This window comes from Ruditapes philippinarum, unplaced genomic scaffold, assembly GCF_026571515.1.
Source record: "Ruditapes philippinarum isolate M1 unplaced genomic scaffold, ASM2657151v2 ctg4645_1_1_1_1, whole genome shotgun sequence".
NCBI classification, from domain to species: Eukaryota; Metazoa; Mollusca; class Bivalvia; order Venerida; family Veneridae; genus Ruditapes; species Ruditapes philippinarum.
Window position 1 is genome coordinate 1 of NW_026865140.1, and position 16309 is coordinate 16309.

The 16309-nt window shown below is 32.6% G+C and overlaps 1 protein-coding gene across 1 annotated transcript; it reads left to right on the forward strand.

Moving 5' to 3' along the window:
- Positions 1-8754: 8754 nt before the first annotated feature.
- LOC132727976 (uncharacterized) lies at positions 8755-15615 on the forward strand. Its single transcript, XM_060713579.1, has 7 exons — positions 8755-8896; positions 9150-9209; positions 10516-10653; positions 11142-11244; positions 12792-12916; positions 13490-13586; positions 15268-15615. Exons 1-7 carry the CDS (start codon positions 8890-8892, stop codon positions 15584-15586), a joined length of 849 nt encoding a protein of 282 aa, XP_060569562.1. The 5' UTR covers positions 8755-8889; the 3' UTR covers positions 15587-15615.
- The last annotated feature ends 694 nt before the right edge of the window (positions 15616-16309 follow it).

Below are 16309 nucleotides of genomic sequence, written 5' to 3' on the forward strand. Positions count from 1 at the left end.
AAACAGATTACTTAAACACTTTATTGCTTTAAATCCTACAATTTTCTTTGTTAAATCCAAAAATAATCCAAAAATAATGATTTTTTTACCACTGAGAAAAATACACAGCCATTTTAAATTGATCACGTGACTAAATCATAGGTAATAGCCCAATCGCAGCTTTTCGACTTTCAAGATAAGGATAAAAGCCGAGGAATTCTGATTGAAAACGAATGCGTAGACTGGTCTCCTGCGCACTTCTATGGGAACCATAATAGGACAGGGAATCAGAATAAACGGAAGCAGTGCATAAAAAACCGAATGACACTTTTAAAACGGAATATATGATACATGTATAAAATGAATGATTCTTTTAACCGACTTCCACGTTCGTAGACTTTTACCCGAATTATAAGCTGGTTCCCTGTCTTATTATGGTTTCTGTCAATGTATATATCATAAAAAACAATACGTTGCCGTATATAGTGTGTGGTTGTGTTGAATGCAGCCGAAAGTGTGCAGTCCTAAGTGTATTGAAAACTTAAAATGTGTAGCCACTGATGGAATTAAATTATAATGTTCTATAGTTTCTGTCAAAGAACTCGCTTGGAGGCTTTGTCTTATTCATATCAAAATCATTCCATTAACATTTTTTTGAAGATAACCAGTTTACAAATGAATATACAACTGGATATGTGCACTCGATTATCTCTCATACTAAACACATTTTGGTCGGTGGAAAATAATATCTGCTTGCAGGTTGTAAGGAAATTTTCTCAATTCAAACTCAAATCTAAGGTACATTAGGTCAGAAACCTTAAAGTAAAAAATTTCATTATCTCCACTGTCGCACACCAAAGAAATAGACACTTCAGGGTCCCTAGAAGTCAAAAGGGTCATTATCTACATTTGCACCAAAACTCCCAGAAGTCTAAGAAGTCTATGAGTGCCCAAGAATCAGTCGCTGGTCAACTAAATGAACTCCGGAGGGTTTATAGAACCCCAAATAGGTTATAAATCATTTGGCCACAAATATCCTGGAAGTCTGAGAGGAAGTTAGAAGGAGCCGCAGACCATACAAACAAATTTAAGCAAGGAAAAAAACAGCATTCTCAGATGCATTTGGATTGAAAGAGGAGAGGATGCATAAACGGTAAAATAGGAGGCATATTAACTCTATATTTAGGAATGCTGCGCTAGATTTCATTGCCAACTGAGCATTATGACTGAGTATTCCGGCAGGGCATTTTTTTAAATATTTCTAGGAATGACTTGCTAGATTTCTCTGCCGGCTTGACATTCAAGCAGATTATATATTACACTTTATTTCAAAATGCTCCACTTGAGTACTCTATCGGCTCGGCATTCCCGCAGCACATTTATTACACTATAATTTGGACTTCCCCATTTGATTGCTTCCCAACCTCGATATTTCAGCAAAGACTTTTTATACTGTATTTAAGAATGTTTCGCTAGATTGCTTAGCAAGCTGGGCATTTCTGCCGAAAACTTTTACACTATATTTAGAAATCACCTGCTAGATTGCATAGCCAGCTGATCAGTCTAGCACACGATTTTTATACTACGCTAGCTTGCTTAACCAGCTGAGTATTCCAGCAAAACATTTTCACTATTTTTGGAATGCCCTGATAGATTGCGAAGCCAGCTGAGTATTCCAGCAAAACATTTTTACACCATGTTTCGGAATGCTCAACTAGATTACCTAACCAACAAAGCATTAAATAGAGCATTTAAACACTATATTTAGAATTTGACCCGCTAGATTGCTTAGCCAGCTGAGCATTCCATCAGAACATTTACTACAGTATATTAATGAATTGAAAGCCCCGCTGGATTGCTCTGCCAACTCGATATTTAAGCACAGTATTTTTATACTTTATTTAAGATAACCGCGCTATAATGCTTAATCATCTGAGTATTTAAGCAGAGCATCTTTTAATATATTTCAGAATGCTTTACTTGATATTGATTGCTCTGCCAGCTCGACATTCCAACAGAACTTTTATTACACTACCGTATAACTGGTTAATTCTTCGGGTGCAATTTTTTGCGTTTTGGGACTGAAAATAGGTATATTAATTTTTGTGAATTTAATTTCTGTTTTTTTTTCTTCAAAAACGTTTATAATTTTTAATTTTTACACAGCATGTATACAGCCTGAAAACTTGCTAAACTAATTACTTGACAAACTACAAAGGTAAAGGTAAAGGTCTTGTTTATTATAGTGTCACCCCTACTGAAAGGGCCAGCCATTTTGACTTATGAGACACCTTTTGGTTGCATACCATGTACCTCCCAATTCCTACCACTATGCCAGGCGCCAGGCGGATAGAAATCGGTAACCATTCATTTTAACTACCTCGCGGCTCACGAAGCGGCCATTTCGGAACGAGTCCCACGAGAAACATTCATCCTTCAATTAACGCTCCCCGTGGGGCTCGAACCTTCGACCTCCCGATCCGAAGGCGGACGCCTTAACCACTAGGCCAACGGTACTACATGTAAAATCCATTGTGTTAAATTGACTACACCGAGAACGTGTTATAAACATCTCACTTTTTTTTATCTATTTTCACTAGAGCGAGAGGCTACCGGCGTGGTGTGTGTATTGGTTAATTTAACAGGTAAATTGAGGTAACAAACGAGGTAAACTATATAAAACTACGAAATATTTGCGAATTTAATTTTGCGGTCGGAAGGGACCCGCAAAATATCGCAGAAATAAGCTATCCGCAGAAATAACCAGTTATACTTCAGTTGTATTTTAGAATGTCCCGCTAGATTGCTTAGCCAGCTGAACATTCAAGCAGAGCAGTTTCTACACTATATTATATTGATGCTCCTATTGAATGCATTTCTAGCTAAGCACTCCAACAGAGAAATTTTAATCTTTATTTAGGAATGTCCCGCTACATTGCCTGTTCGGCATTTCATCAGAACATTTTTATACGACATGTATATTTAAGAATGTCCCACTAGATTGCTTAACAGGCTGAGCATTCCAGCAAAACATTTTGACACTATTTTTCGAATGCCCTGCTAGATTGCCAAGCCAGCTGTGTATTCCAGCAGAGCATTTTTGACACGATATTTCAGAATGATCTTCTAGATTCAGTAGATTCCAAAGCCAGCTGGGCATTCTAGCAGAGTATCTTTACACGATGTTCCAGAATGCCCTGCTAGATTGCCAAGCCGTCTAAGCATTCCAGCAGTGCCTTATCTACACTATATTTTGGAATGCCCTGCTGAATACCTCTGTAAATTGAGCTTTGCAGCAAGACAGTTCTTGCTCAATATTAAAGAATACCCGTCTAGATTGCTTAGCCAGTTGAGCATTCTAGCAGAGCATTTTAACGCTGTATTTAGGAATGCACCGCTAGATTGCTTAGCCAGCCGAGCATTCCAAAGGAGCATTTTAATAATAAATTTAGGAATGCCCTGCTAGATTGCCAAGCCATCTGAGCATTCTAGCAGAGTATCTTTACACGATGTTTTAGAATGCCCTGCTAGATTGCCAAGCTATCTAAGCATTACAGCAGAGCCTTATTTACACTATGTTTCAGAATGCCCTGATGAATTGCTCTGTCAATTGAGCTTTGCAGCAAGGCAGTTTTGCTCAATCTTTTGATTGCTTAGCCAGCTTAGCATTCAAAGACGATATTTTTCCTATTTTATTTGTTTTGCTTTTTTATTAGCTCACTGTTAACTGCTAAGTTTTCACATACTATATATTTTATCATATTGTTTATTTCAAGGTAACGTGTATCAAAAAAAAAATAAAGAAAAAAAATTATATAAACCATTTTGTCATATAGCAATAAAGTAACCGATTCTAATTTTATTTAAAGACCCATTATGCCTGAGGAATACGTTATTTGTGTCATGTTAAAGCTCAAAAAAGATTACTCATTAGCCTTATAGCTAAGCCAGCTTTTGCATCTGCCTCTACTGCTTTTTGGCAATTATTTTAGTTATAGTGATTGAGTATTTTGTACGGAAGTACTAAAATACTAATTTGCTTAAATTTTGCTCCTTTAAAACAAATAAATTCACGATCAGCACTAATTTCTTTGTGTCATCAGCATATAACATAATTTAAACGTTGTAAAACTCATGTTTGCCCTTTCTAAAGAAGAAAAAACGTTTCTGAAGGCATAATTACGTATTTAAATTGACTCAATTACAGATGTACGTATAACAAAATAGATTTAACATTTTCAAAATACATTTTTAAACTTTTGGATATTTGTTGATTTTGAATAAAAATAATTTATAACACTCGATAGAAAATAAAATGTTTCCATAAAAGATAAAACATCTTACCTTTGATACAGTCCGCAACAAAATAACTTGCTTTTCTATGAACGTGATATATTGAGTATTTATATTATTTTATAATATGTGTAAAGTACAATTATTGTCCTTCAGTCCGGTCACAGCTTGTTATAAAGTTTATAAAAACTTATAAAATAACAACTTAGAAAGTACGCATGTGTTTTTCATTTGAATTATAAGACATATTGTCCAGGAAATATTACATAACACGATTTAAGGATGTAATAAAAATACTGTTTATGTTGATGATAATAATAATAATGATACTAATAATAATAACGATTACGATGATGATGATGTTTATGATGATAATAATGATGATGATGATAATAATAATGATGATGATGATGATTATAATGATGAGGATGATGATGATTACGATGAAAATGATGATGATGATAAAAATAATGATGAGGAGGATGATGATGATGATGATGATGATGATGATGATGGTGATGATGATGATGATGATGATGATGATGATGATGATGATGATGATGATAATAATTGTAATAATAATAATAATAATAATAATAATGATGATGATGATGATGATGATGATGAAAATAATGATGATGATGGTGATGGCGGTGATAATAGTGGTGGTATTGATAATGATGATAATGATTGAAAACAAATGATACGTAATGATGATAACGATAAAAGTGGTGGTGGCAGAAATGATAATAATGATGATGATGGTAATAATAATTGCATAAATGAATTTAAATAATGATGATGCTGATAATCATCATCATCAAAATGATACTGCTGATGATGATGGTGGTGGCAAAAAATGATCATGGTGATGATGATGATGATGATGATGACGACGACGACGACGACGACGATAATAATAATAATAATAATAATAATAATAATAATAATAATAATAATAATAATAATAATAATAAAATAATAATAATATAATAATAATAATAATAATTGTAATAATAATTATAATAATAATAATATAATAATTATTATATTTTTGTGTATTCCTAGCCTGATTTGGGTGAATAGCGTTGCAACATTCTTCAATTTTGGGTCATGTAATAATTATTCTTGAAAACGGAATAATAGTCTCCGGTTTTTGGTCTTGATCTTCATCAAATGTAACATAAAAATCGAAAAATTGTTTTCAGTCAAAACACCATAGTGCAGTCCCTTTAATGAAGCATGTCAAACTCCTTCCAGAGGTTACTTCCCTTTATCTTCGAAGAATTAAGGGGAGATCATTGTGTGGAGATTGCAATATTAGTCCAGGAATTAGTATACATGTACTAGTTTCCTGTATACTTTACTGCGATAACGTGCTGACAGGGGCAGGCTATCAATATCTTTTTAAATTTGCTCTAAGAAGTGATGTTGTCGCTGTGATAGTAATATAGCATTTTGCCTATTTCTAAGAACGGTTATATAACATTTGGAGTAAAAATGATTTTTGGATTATTTAAAGAATGTCAAGATTACAAATAAATGCGGATACTTCGGAAAATCATGCACTTTATATATCATCATAATGATCATCATCACCATTCCATAATGTCATCATCAAAATCATCATCATTTTTTGTCGCCATCATCATTTTGTTCATCATCAGCATCATCATCATCATCATCATCATCATCATTATTATTATTATTATTATTATTATTATTATTATTATTATTATTATTATGCTTGTAGAGGAACACCTCACGTGTCCCTCTGTGCGTTATTTAATGTATTAGCGGGCACCCGAGTATAATCACTGGCATTGAGATAACGAAGCCCTTTTCCTGAGATAAGTCTAAAATCTCGGGATTTTCATTGGTCAATATAAATTCTACGCTGGTTTTCTGACCAACCAAATGCCTGTGATCAGAATATGAGCTTAATAAGGACAATTCTTTATACTGTTCGACCCTTTCCGCTAGTCTTCGGAGTTATTATAGATAATTGCCAAAGACGTTCCGATTGCCTTGTACCCTGTGAACTTTATTAACTCCAGACTGCGGCGACAACTGTTTATACCACGCGGCCAGTGCGGACCAAGAAGTTGATCAGACGGCATGTCCTATTGGTCTGCACTTTTTGAATTTTTGAAAAAAAAAATACCGAAAATGATGACTGGTTTTGCTTAGATGTAAAGATGGACAAGTCCATGTGTTTTTTTTTTTTTTTTTTTATTTTGTTTATAAATCAGCGACTACACGTTTCTTAGAAACTAAATTACCGTAGCTTGACATCATTTGCCATAAATATATACAATGTATATGTATTTGGAATCCATGAAGTCCTCTTAGAAATAATAATCATAATATTTTATATATTATTCATTTATGATAAACAAATCTGGCGCCCATTATGCTGCTCATTTTAAATGGCCATTTTTTTCAGTTTGGTATCCACCTTTATCGGATTCAGCAAACCCTTAAAAGGTAAAATATACCAAGATACCAGTTGTACTACAAACTGTCTCTAGCATCTTATAGAGGGCCAAATTCTCAAAATCATTCCTGTCTATAATCATGTAGTAAATTAAAGCAAATATTTCATTTAAGTACATAAAAAATATTATGAAAATATATAAACAATAAAGGAGAGATCTCGGGCTGTTAACAGCTGTCGGTTCATGGAAAGGTAAAACGATAATATAAATATTACGTATATTTATGAGAATAACATTTTATGAAAAACAAAACATATTCTTAAAAGTGCAGTATTTGCTTTGTCGATGATAATAATAATAACAAAAATAATAATAATAATAATAAAAAAGAAAAGAAAAAAAAATAACAACAATAATAATAATAATAATAATAAAAATAATGATAATGATAATAATAATAATAATAATTATTATAATGATAATAATAATAATGATAATAATAATAATAATAATGATGAAAATAATGATGACAATAATAATAATAATAATAATAATAATGATAATAATAAAATAATAATAATAATGAAAATAATGATGATAATAATGATAACAAAAATAATAATAATAATAATGATAATAACAAAAATAATAATAATAATAATAATGAAAATAATGATGACAATAATAATAATAATAATAATAATAATAATATGAAAATATTGATAATAATAATAATAATAATAATAATAAAAAGAAAAGAAAAAAAATAACAACAATAATAATAATAAAAATAATTATAATAATTATAATGATGATAATAATAATAATGAAAATAATAATAATAATAATGATAATAATAATAATGATCATGATGATGACGATGATGATGATGGCTGTTTAGATGTCAAAACTGGTCCTCGTAGCTTTTATCATTCCCTTCTAATTATGAAGGCTTTAGTTTATATCATGATTATGCCATTGTCCACAGCCAAGCAACTCTACACATTAAATCTTCAAGCAAAGCTAGACTTAAAAACTTCCAAAATAAAGCCAAACAACGCTAGACATAAAAACTTCAACAATAAAGCAAGGCAACGCTAGACATAAAAAATTCAAAAATAATGCCAAAGAACGCAAGACTTGAGAAACTTCAACAATAAAGCCAAACACCGCTAGACATAAAAACTTTTTAAAAAAAGCCAAACAACGCTAGACATAAAAACTTAAATAATAAAGCCAAACAACGCTAGACATAAAAACTTCAACAATAAAGCCAAACAATGCTAGACATAAAAACTTCAAAAATAAAGCCAAACAACGCTAGACATAAAAACTTCAAAAAAAAAGAGTGAAGCAACGCTAGACATAAAAACTTCAACATTAAAGCCAAGCAACGCTAGACATAAAAACTTAAACAATAAAGCCAAGCAAGGCTAGACTTAAAAACTTAAAAAATAAAGCCAAGCAACGCTAGACATAAAAACTTTAACAATTAAGTCAAGCAACGCTAGACTTTAAAACTTCAACAATAAAGCCAAGCAACGCTAGACATAAAAACTTTAACAATAAAGCCAAGCAAGGCTAGACTTAAAAGCTTAAAAAATAAATCCAAGCAACGCTAGACATAAAAACTTCAACAATAAAGTCAAGCAACGCTAGACTTTAAAACTTCAACAATAAAGCCAAGCAACGCTAGACAAAAAAACTTCAAATAAAAACTTCAATGATAAAGCAAAGCAACGCTAGATGGACAATGAAAGTTTTGTTCAAAGAATGGTATTACAACAATAAATCAATGACTTCGTACATATATATCGTATCATATAGCATGAGGGTAAAGGCAAACCAATACCCAAGTTCTCGTAATGGTGTAACACTATCAGTGAATTCCAGCATTTTTACAGCTTCTATAAAGCTAATTTATATGCGAGGATGAATTTTGGCGAAATTATTGAGCTCGTGAATAAAGCCTCGCCTATATATATTTTTTACAGTAGATTATATAAAGGTCACGATGAGCCAATGAAAAACGACGTTACAAACGTGCAGTATTATAAATGGTAAATACGACGTCACAGTAGTAGCGTCGTAACTAAGACATCATTTATACGTCGTGATATATCAAGTAACTGTTTCAAAGTTCTAAGAAACAAAGCATGGATTGAAATGACTTAACAACATGAAAGGTAAGCTGTGTTGTTGTTTTTGTTACTTTATTATTTATTTTTTTTTTCTAGGGAGAGGGGAGCCGATAAATTAAATTTCATAAAATAAAACTTTTAGACCTGAATTTATTCTTAATTTGACCGAATCTTACATCGTTGAGTACATCAAAACTTTTAAATTATCGCATGATAACAAATATGTTACTGTAATGTAATCTTAAACATAATCATGATTGTTATTTAAAATCAGAAAAGTAATTTCATTTATTTTCAGGATTATCAAGTGCGGGTTTACGGGCGATAAAAGAGACCCCCTCTCTTATAGACCCTTATGGTAAGTGCTTGTATATTTGCGTGTAACGAAAACCCTTTTCATAGTGGGTGATGGTTAGATAAAAAAATACATAAGTAAAGAAAATAAACATAGAAAATGCGTATTTGAGCCGCGTCACGACAAAACCAACATAATGGGTTTGCGACCAGCATGGATCCAGACCAGCCTTTCGCAACCGCGCAGTCTGATCAGGATCCATGTTGTTCGCTATCAGTTTCTCTACTTGTAATAGGGTTTGTAAATCCTGATCAAACTGCGCAGGCTGGTCTGGATCCATGCTGGTCGCAAACGCATTACGTTGGTTTTGTCGTGACGAGGCTCATTTGTTATTAGAATACTTTCTAGTGAATAAGTGATGAGGGGCGAAATTTCTCACAGAATTCGGGGGGGGGGGTGTTTTAAGGGGTGTAGTGTCTTCAAAATTTGAGGGATGAAGTGCCTGAGTTGTTAAGTGCCTTCAAAATTTGAGAATGAATTGTTTTGAGGGGTGAAGTGCCTTTAAACATTGATAGTGAAATGTCTGAGGGACGAAAAGTCTTGTTCCCGGGTGATGTATGACATCCCATCTTGTATTGTAGTGTTTTCGGAACAGTAAAAAGCCGGTTTTTTACCGTGTTTAAGCATTTCTTCCGACATAACACGACGGTTTTTAGGCATGGCTTTATGGACCATTCGTCATTTTAAGTGCTAAATCTGTGTTTTTTGGCATTAGTACTTAGACATATCTTCTCTATATTTTATGTTTCAATACTCGCAAATATGATTTAAATATCTCAACTTTTGATATTGGCTTTATTATAACAATTTCCCATGTTACCATAGAATAAAAAGACTTAGCTTTTTTATTGTTTGTGATCTCCCACTTTCATTTTGCAAAGAACTTCCTGCAGATTCACCAATCAAAATAATATGACATCAAAAAGCAGGTCCTAAATGAAAAGAAAGACATTGGGGCATTATTCAAAATCTTAACGAATGTTAAAATATTTCATTTGGAACAAGTATTGATATACAGATTTCCGCCAATCAAAATCAAATAATAATAATATTAAACGTTAATTTTTAATTTGTTTTTTTATTTATTTATGTTTAGGGTTCGTTAAGAGTAATAAATGTACAAATGTTTTTATCTTTAAACTGACGACATTTTAGTTTAAATTTTGTTCTATTTAATAGGATAAAATAGTTTAAAAAATATTAGTATTTATTTCTGTCTTTGCCACATGTATATTGCATGTGCATGCTACGTAACTTCTTCCGGGCGTGGAAGGACCTGGAATAATACATTTACGATTTTATATTTTAGCCAATCCAAACCCAAGGAAAAAGAATAAAGCAAGAGGAAAGACATCTAAAGGCAAGAAAGGAAGTAAAATGATTGCCCCACAAGACATCTGTGACAAAGATATTTTAGCAAAACATGAAATGTGCTCCACGAGTAAAAGTAAGTTATTTCTAACTTTTTAATAATGTGTTTCATTATAAAATAGCCTTTTTGCTAACCATTATTTTGCTCCACAAATATTGTTGCGTAACATTTTGTCTTGATGACGTTTTGTGCTTTTATTTCCATTTTAAATCTGCTCAGTTTAATGAGAGAACCATAAATAAAAAGTATTAAGATTTTTATATGTATGTGTAAATTATTTTATATTAAAGGGAATCCACAGAGGTTTAAAAGCCTAAAACATAACAATTGAATTTCTTAGACTTTTACTTAAATTTTGTATATTGGCTGCATTTAGAAAAAGTAGTCCGGCAGATATCAGTGAAAATATGGAAAATATGTTTCACTGCAGTGAAAAATAATTTTTTACAGTGAAAAAACGGAAAATGAAAATACGTATCTGTCTGTCTGTCCGTCCGTCCGTCCGTCCGTCCATCCATCCATCCATCCATCCATTTAATTATATATTTATTTTTATTCTACAGGCAGCAAAATGGGATCTGAATTGACGCTTGACATGTATATTCCTGACGGTAAAAATGATTACTTGGAGCAGAAAAAGATGGTCGAAATGGAAGCATTTTTCAGGTTTGATTTTAATGATTTGATATTTGAGCCGCGTCACGAAAAAACCAACGTAATGTGTCTGCGACCAGCATGGATCCAGACCAGCCTGCGCATCCGCGCAGTCTGATCAGGATCCATGCTGTTCGCTATCAGTTTCTCTACTTGTAATAGGGTTTGTAAGCGAACAGCATGGATCCTGATCAGACTGCGCGGACACGCAGGCTGGTCTTGATCCATGCTGGTCGCAAACCCATAATGTTGGTTTTGTCATGACGTGGCTCATTTGTTGTTTCTTGTTATAAATAGTTTTATGCCGTATTAGAGGGGTTTTATAAGAGACTGATTTTCGCACGATGCAATAAACAAGTATGAAGAATATCTTTATGAAATTGAAAACAAATGCAGGTCAAATGGTCTTCAAATTTGGGGATTTAAAGATTCGCGATGGTTATTTTTTTTTAACCAAATAGCCATTTTAGTTCTTTTGAATTACAGATTTTAGCTATATGTACATGATCATTGTAAAATGTAACTATATTCTATCAAAACAGTTCCACCAAATTTAAAAAAAAATGAAATGATCAACAATATTATTGTACATGAATTACAAGGAGAATTGGAGTATTGTATAAATCGATTAATAAAGTTTCCATACTGACTTAATTCATCGATTTCAATACAAAAAGGAGATATTGAATGAGTGTAGTTTCAATACTAAATTGATTGAACGAACTGAATAAAATAACCTTATGCGAATCTCTTACCAGCATTGTATTACTTTAGTCGACGAGTTCAATAAATTTAATAATTAAGTTATTAAGATGCGCTAAATGTTAGCGTTACACAATACGCGCGATAATGAAAATTTATCTTTTTTTCACTTTAAAGTCTTTATTTTGGATATGAAAAAATAGAAAATTATATTCGTGACTAATTGAACTTGTTGGATAAGATAATACTATGCTCGCCACAGGCTCACATAATATATTTTTTTCAACTCGTTCAATAAATTCAATATTGAATCTTCACTCATGTGATATCCTCTATTTTATCACATACCAAAAATATGAAATCTTTACAGAGTCTTTACCAATCTCCACGCAGTGATCTCCCCTTAATTCTTTGGCGCCAATTAAGGGGGTAATCACTGTGAGGAGTTTGAGTTTTTACGTTATGTTTGTATTAGGCAAATGACGTCACGTCAATATATTTGCACGGTCGTGTAATACCGTTTTTACTGAGTCGCAGAGATGTCGTGGTATGTGATAAATTTAATAACAACGCTAAAGAAATGTATTATTCTATTTATCACATACTCAAAATAAGAGCAGTTGACATTCAAACATTTTCTACATTGACTCCATATAACAATTAGCGTGAATTTAACGCTTAGTTTTTACGACGTCACGTCAAACTTTACGGCCAGGGTATTTGATAAAACTAAAAAGAAAATAACAAAAACCAAAATAAATAATAAAAGAAATAAAAACAACAAAAGAAAACAATAACTTATCTATTTGGCTTACTTTGATCATGGTGATGAAAATTACGATTAAATGTTGTTGTAGAGTGAAAAGGGAAGGTATGAACCCGTACAGGGAGCAAAGCTCTAAAAGTTTACAAATGTGTCGCCTGGCATCTTCAAAGTCACGTGATCATTTGATTTCATTGATGCCAAACAAAGAATCATCAAGTAAGTATAGTGTCATAATAAAAAATGGAAGAAAAAAAAACCTACTTAAAACAAAACTTAATATTATAATTATTTGAAAAATGGGAGAAGAAAATCTATTTAAAACAAAACTTGATATTATAATTACTTGAAGATATATGTCTGTAACTATGAATTAGTGTTGGTAGTTTTTGACTCCGGATCATGGCAGTGAGCCACATTGAATTTAACAGAGCACAGTTCAGCCACCGCATCGTTCCTGAGCATGCTGTAGTAGTTAACCAGTATTATTTGCCTCCACTTTCACATGGAACTGATAACCTCTGATCATATCATAGCAGATGTACAGAATGACCGTAGAAAGGATTTCATGATCAATCATAACGAAAGTGACCAGAACCATCTGGGAATCAAACCAGGATCAACTGCGTTTGTTGTTGTTGTTGCTGGGTTATTTTTGCAAAATCAGTAAGCAATTACATCGATTTTTAAAATCCATGTTGTTATTTTTGTATCACATTCACTAAATTAACGATGAAAGCAATTCTGCAAAACATTATTTCACTTTTTTATAAATTGCTTGTTTTAATTTAGATATGTATATAAATAATGACATAGTGACATCGGCCAAGCAAGAGTTAGAAATGATTAGAAGACATACAAATCGCCTGGTTGGAAGAAAAGAGTCCAGGTAATTACAATTATATATCATTAAACATCTATAAGAAAACGTTTTAAATATCAAACGCAAATAAAAACATATTCAACTCAAATAAAAACGTATTTATGCAAATAAAAAATGTATTGAACGCAAATAAAAAAACGTATAAAACGCAAATAAAAAACGCATTTAACGCAAAAAAGAAGTATTTAACGTAAATAAGAAACAACGCAAATACAAAAGCATTTAACGCAAATAAAAAAAAACGTATTTAACGCAAATAAAAACCGTAATAAACGCAAATAAAACGCATTTAACGCAAATAAAAAAAGTATTCAACGCAAATAAAAAAATCGTATTAAATGCACATAAAACGTATTTAACAGAAAGAAAAAGCGTATCAAACGCAAATAAAAAACGCATTCAACGCAAATAAAAAACGCATTTAACGCAAATAAAAAACGTATTAAACGCAAATGAAAAAAAGCATTTAACGCAAATAATAAACGTATTAAACGGAAATAAAAAACGTATTTTACGCAAATAAAATACGTATTTAAGGCAATTGAAAAAAGTATTTAACGCAAATAAAAAGGAGGTATTTTTACGCAAATAAAAAAACGCAAATATAAAAGGTATTTAACGCAAATAAAAACGTATTAAACGCAAATAAAAATATTTAGCGCAAATAAAAAAACGTATTAAACGCAAATAAAAGAGTATTTAATGCAAATAACGAATTCTTCCGAGTATCTTTCAACGAATGTGCACCGAAAAAAAACCTGCAGGAAACACGCAACAAATCGTTAAAACGCTGTAAAATTATAATTGTCTACATATACAATATTTTGTTATTGTTAAAGGCCCATTATGCCTTACAAATACTATCAGTTTTAGATTTTTGATCTTCATTTGCTACTTTTGCTCTGTTTATTTTTGGTATGATTAATATGGGTTAGTATTTTGTATGAAAGTCAAAATATTACTTTTTTTACATTTTGCTACCTTTGCAACACATTACTGGACATTTAGCGACACTTTCTTCAAATGTTATACATCTTAAATGCTCTAAATTCATTAATAAATCATTATTAAACAATTGCTTGAAATTTCTAAAGAATTATTGAATGTGTTTTCTGAGGTATAATGTGCCTTTATGTTTTAAGACAGGTAAAATGATTACATTGAGTCACGCCGATACTGCTCAAAATGCAAAATGAAACTTTCTGACTTTACAAGAGTAAATGCCGCGATGCTTGTTTGTTTCATTTTAAGCCTTTTTCCAGCAGTATTTAAGTCATATATAGGCGGTTAGTTTCCTAACCATCGTTCCTGGAGAGTTACACCAGTGCTAGACTACCTTCCTCCGCGCTAAACTACCAAAGCATCTCCCGGGGACCGAACCCACGCCAGAGAGGTAACTGGATTAGAAGTCATCGACTCTAACCCCTCGACCACGGAGGCGGTCTTGCATCCATATATTATTTTAGACACAGGCGGGCACCACTTAGGCTGATGTCTTTCCTCCATAAAAAGAATCCAAAGTTTCTTATGGGGTTCGAACCCAAAAGGCAAAGAATTGAGAAGTGTTCGGATGTCAGATTCCATAAGTATTCTGCCAGTGAATTGAAATAAATCTTCATTTAGTGCTTATTCTGATACTCAAAGCATGTTAAACTGATTCTTTATTTCGTGATTTTTCATTTTGCAGCGAGTTAAATTCGTTATCTCAGCAGTCAAAGAAAGCCTCCAAGTTACGGGAAATGGTGTTTGGCGTCCGAGACAAAACGAACAATAGCGTAGAATGTCAAAATCACGTTACGAATATTGACAGCAGACGGCCTCACTTTTTGGCGCCAATTTCTACAATACCTGAGGCGACAAAAAGAACAGGAAAACAAAGACATTTCTCTGGGAAATACAGAGATAACAAAAGCAGAAGTAAAGAGGGAACTGATGTACGTATGAGTTTGGAAAATGAAGAAAAGTGCATGAATGAAAATGAAGAGGAGTTTGACTTCTATGTGTAGACCTTATTCGAAAATGATGAAATAAATTTTTAAAAGTTATGATAAAAATCGTTTGTTTTTAATGTATGCAATATCTTAAGCCGAGCTAGGCAGTCCTAGTCCTAGCCATTAATACCTCTTGCTGTTGGACTTTCAAATTTACTTTATGCACCAGACCATTGCAACTAACCCCATTTTGGTCTTTCCATAGCCATGTTGCCATTGTGAGGACAATGTCGGTATCACCACGTGCACAATGGCCATTGTAAAGCAATGTCAATCTGATCACAGCCATATCGCCATCGTGAGGACTGTGTCAATCTAACCACGGGCAAATTGCCATTGTGAGAACTATTATTGTCTTACCACGTGCAAATCACCATTGTGAGGACTATGTGAATCTTCACGACAGTGCCGCCGTTATGAGGACTATGTCAATCTTACCACGGTCAAAACGCCATTGTGAGGACCATGTTAGTCTTAACTCCGGAAAAACGCCATTGTGAGGACAATGTCAGGCTTACCTCGGGAAAAACGCCATTGTGAGGACAATGTCAGTCTTAACTCGGGAAAAACGTCATTGTGAGGACAATGTCAGTCTTAACTCGGGAAAAACGCCATTGTGAGGACAATGTTGATCTTCACAATCGTATCCATATTATGACTACTATGCTGGTCAAAGTCATGTCCTCATTGTTAGGACAATGTCAATCTTACCATTAAGATAATAAGAAACAACACACA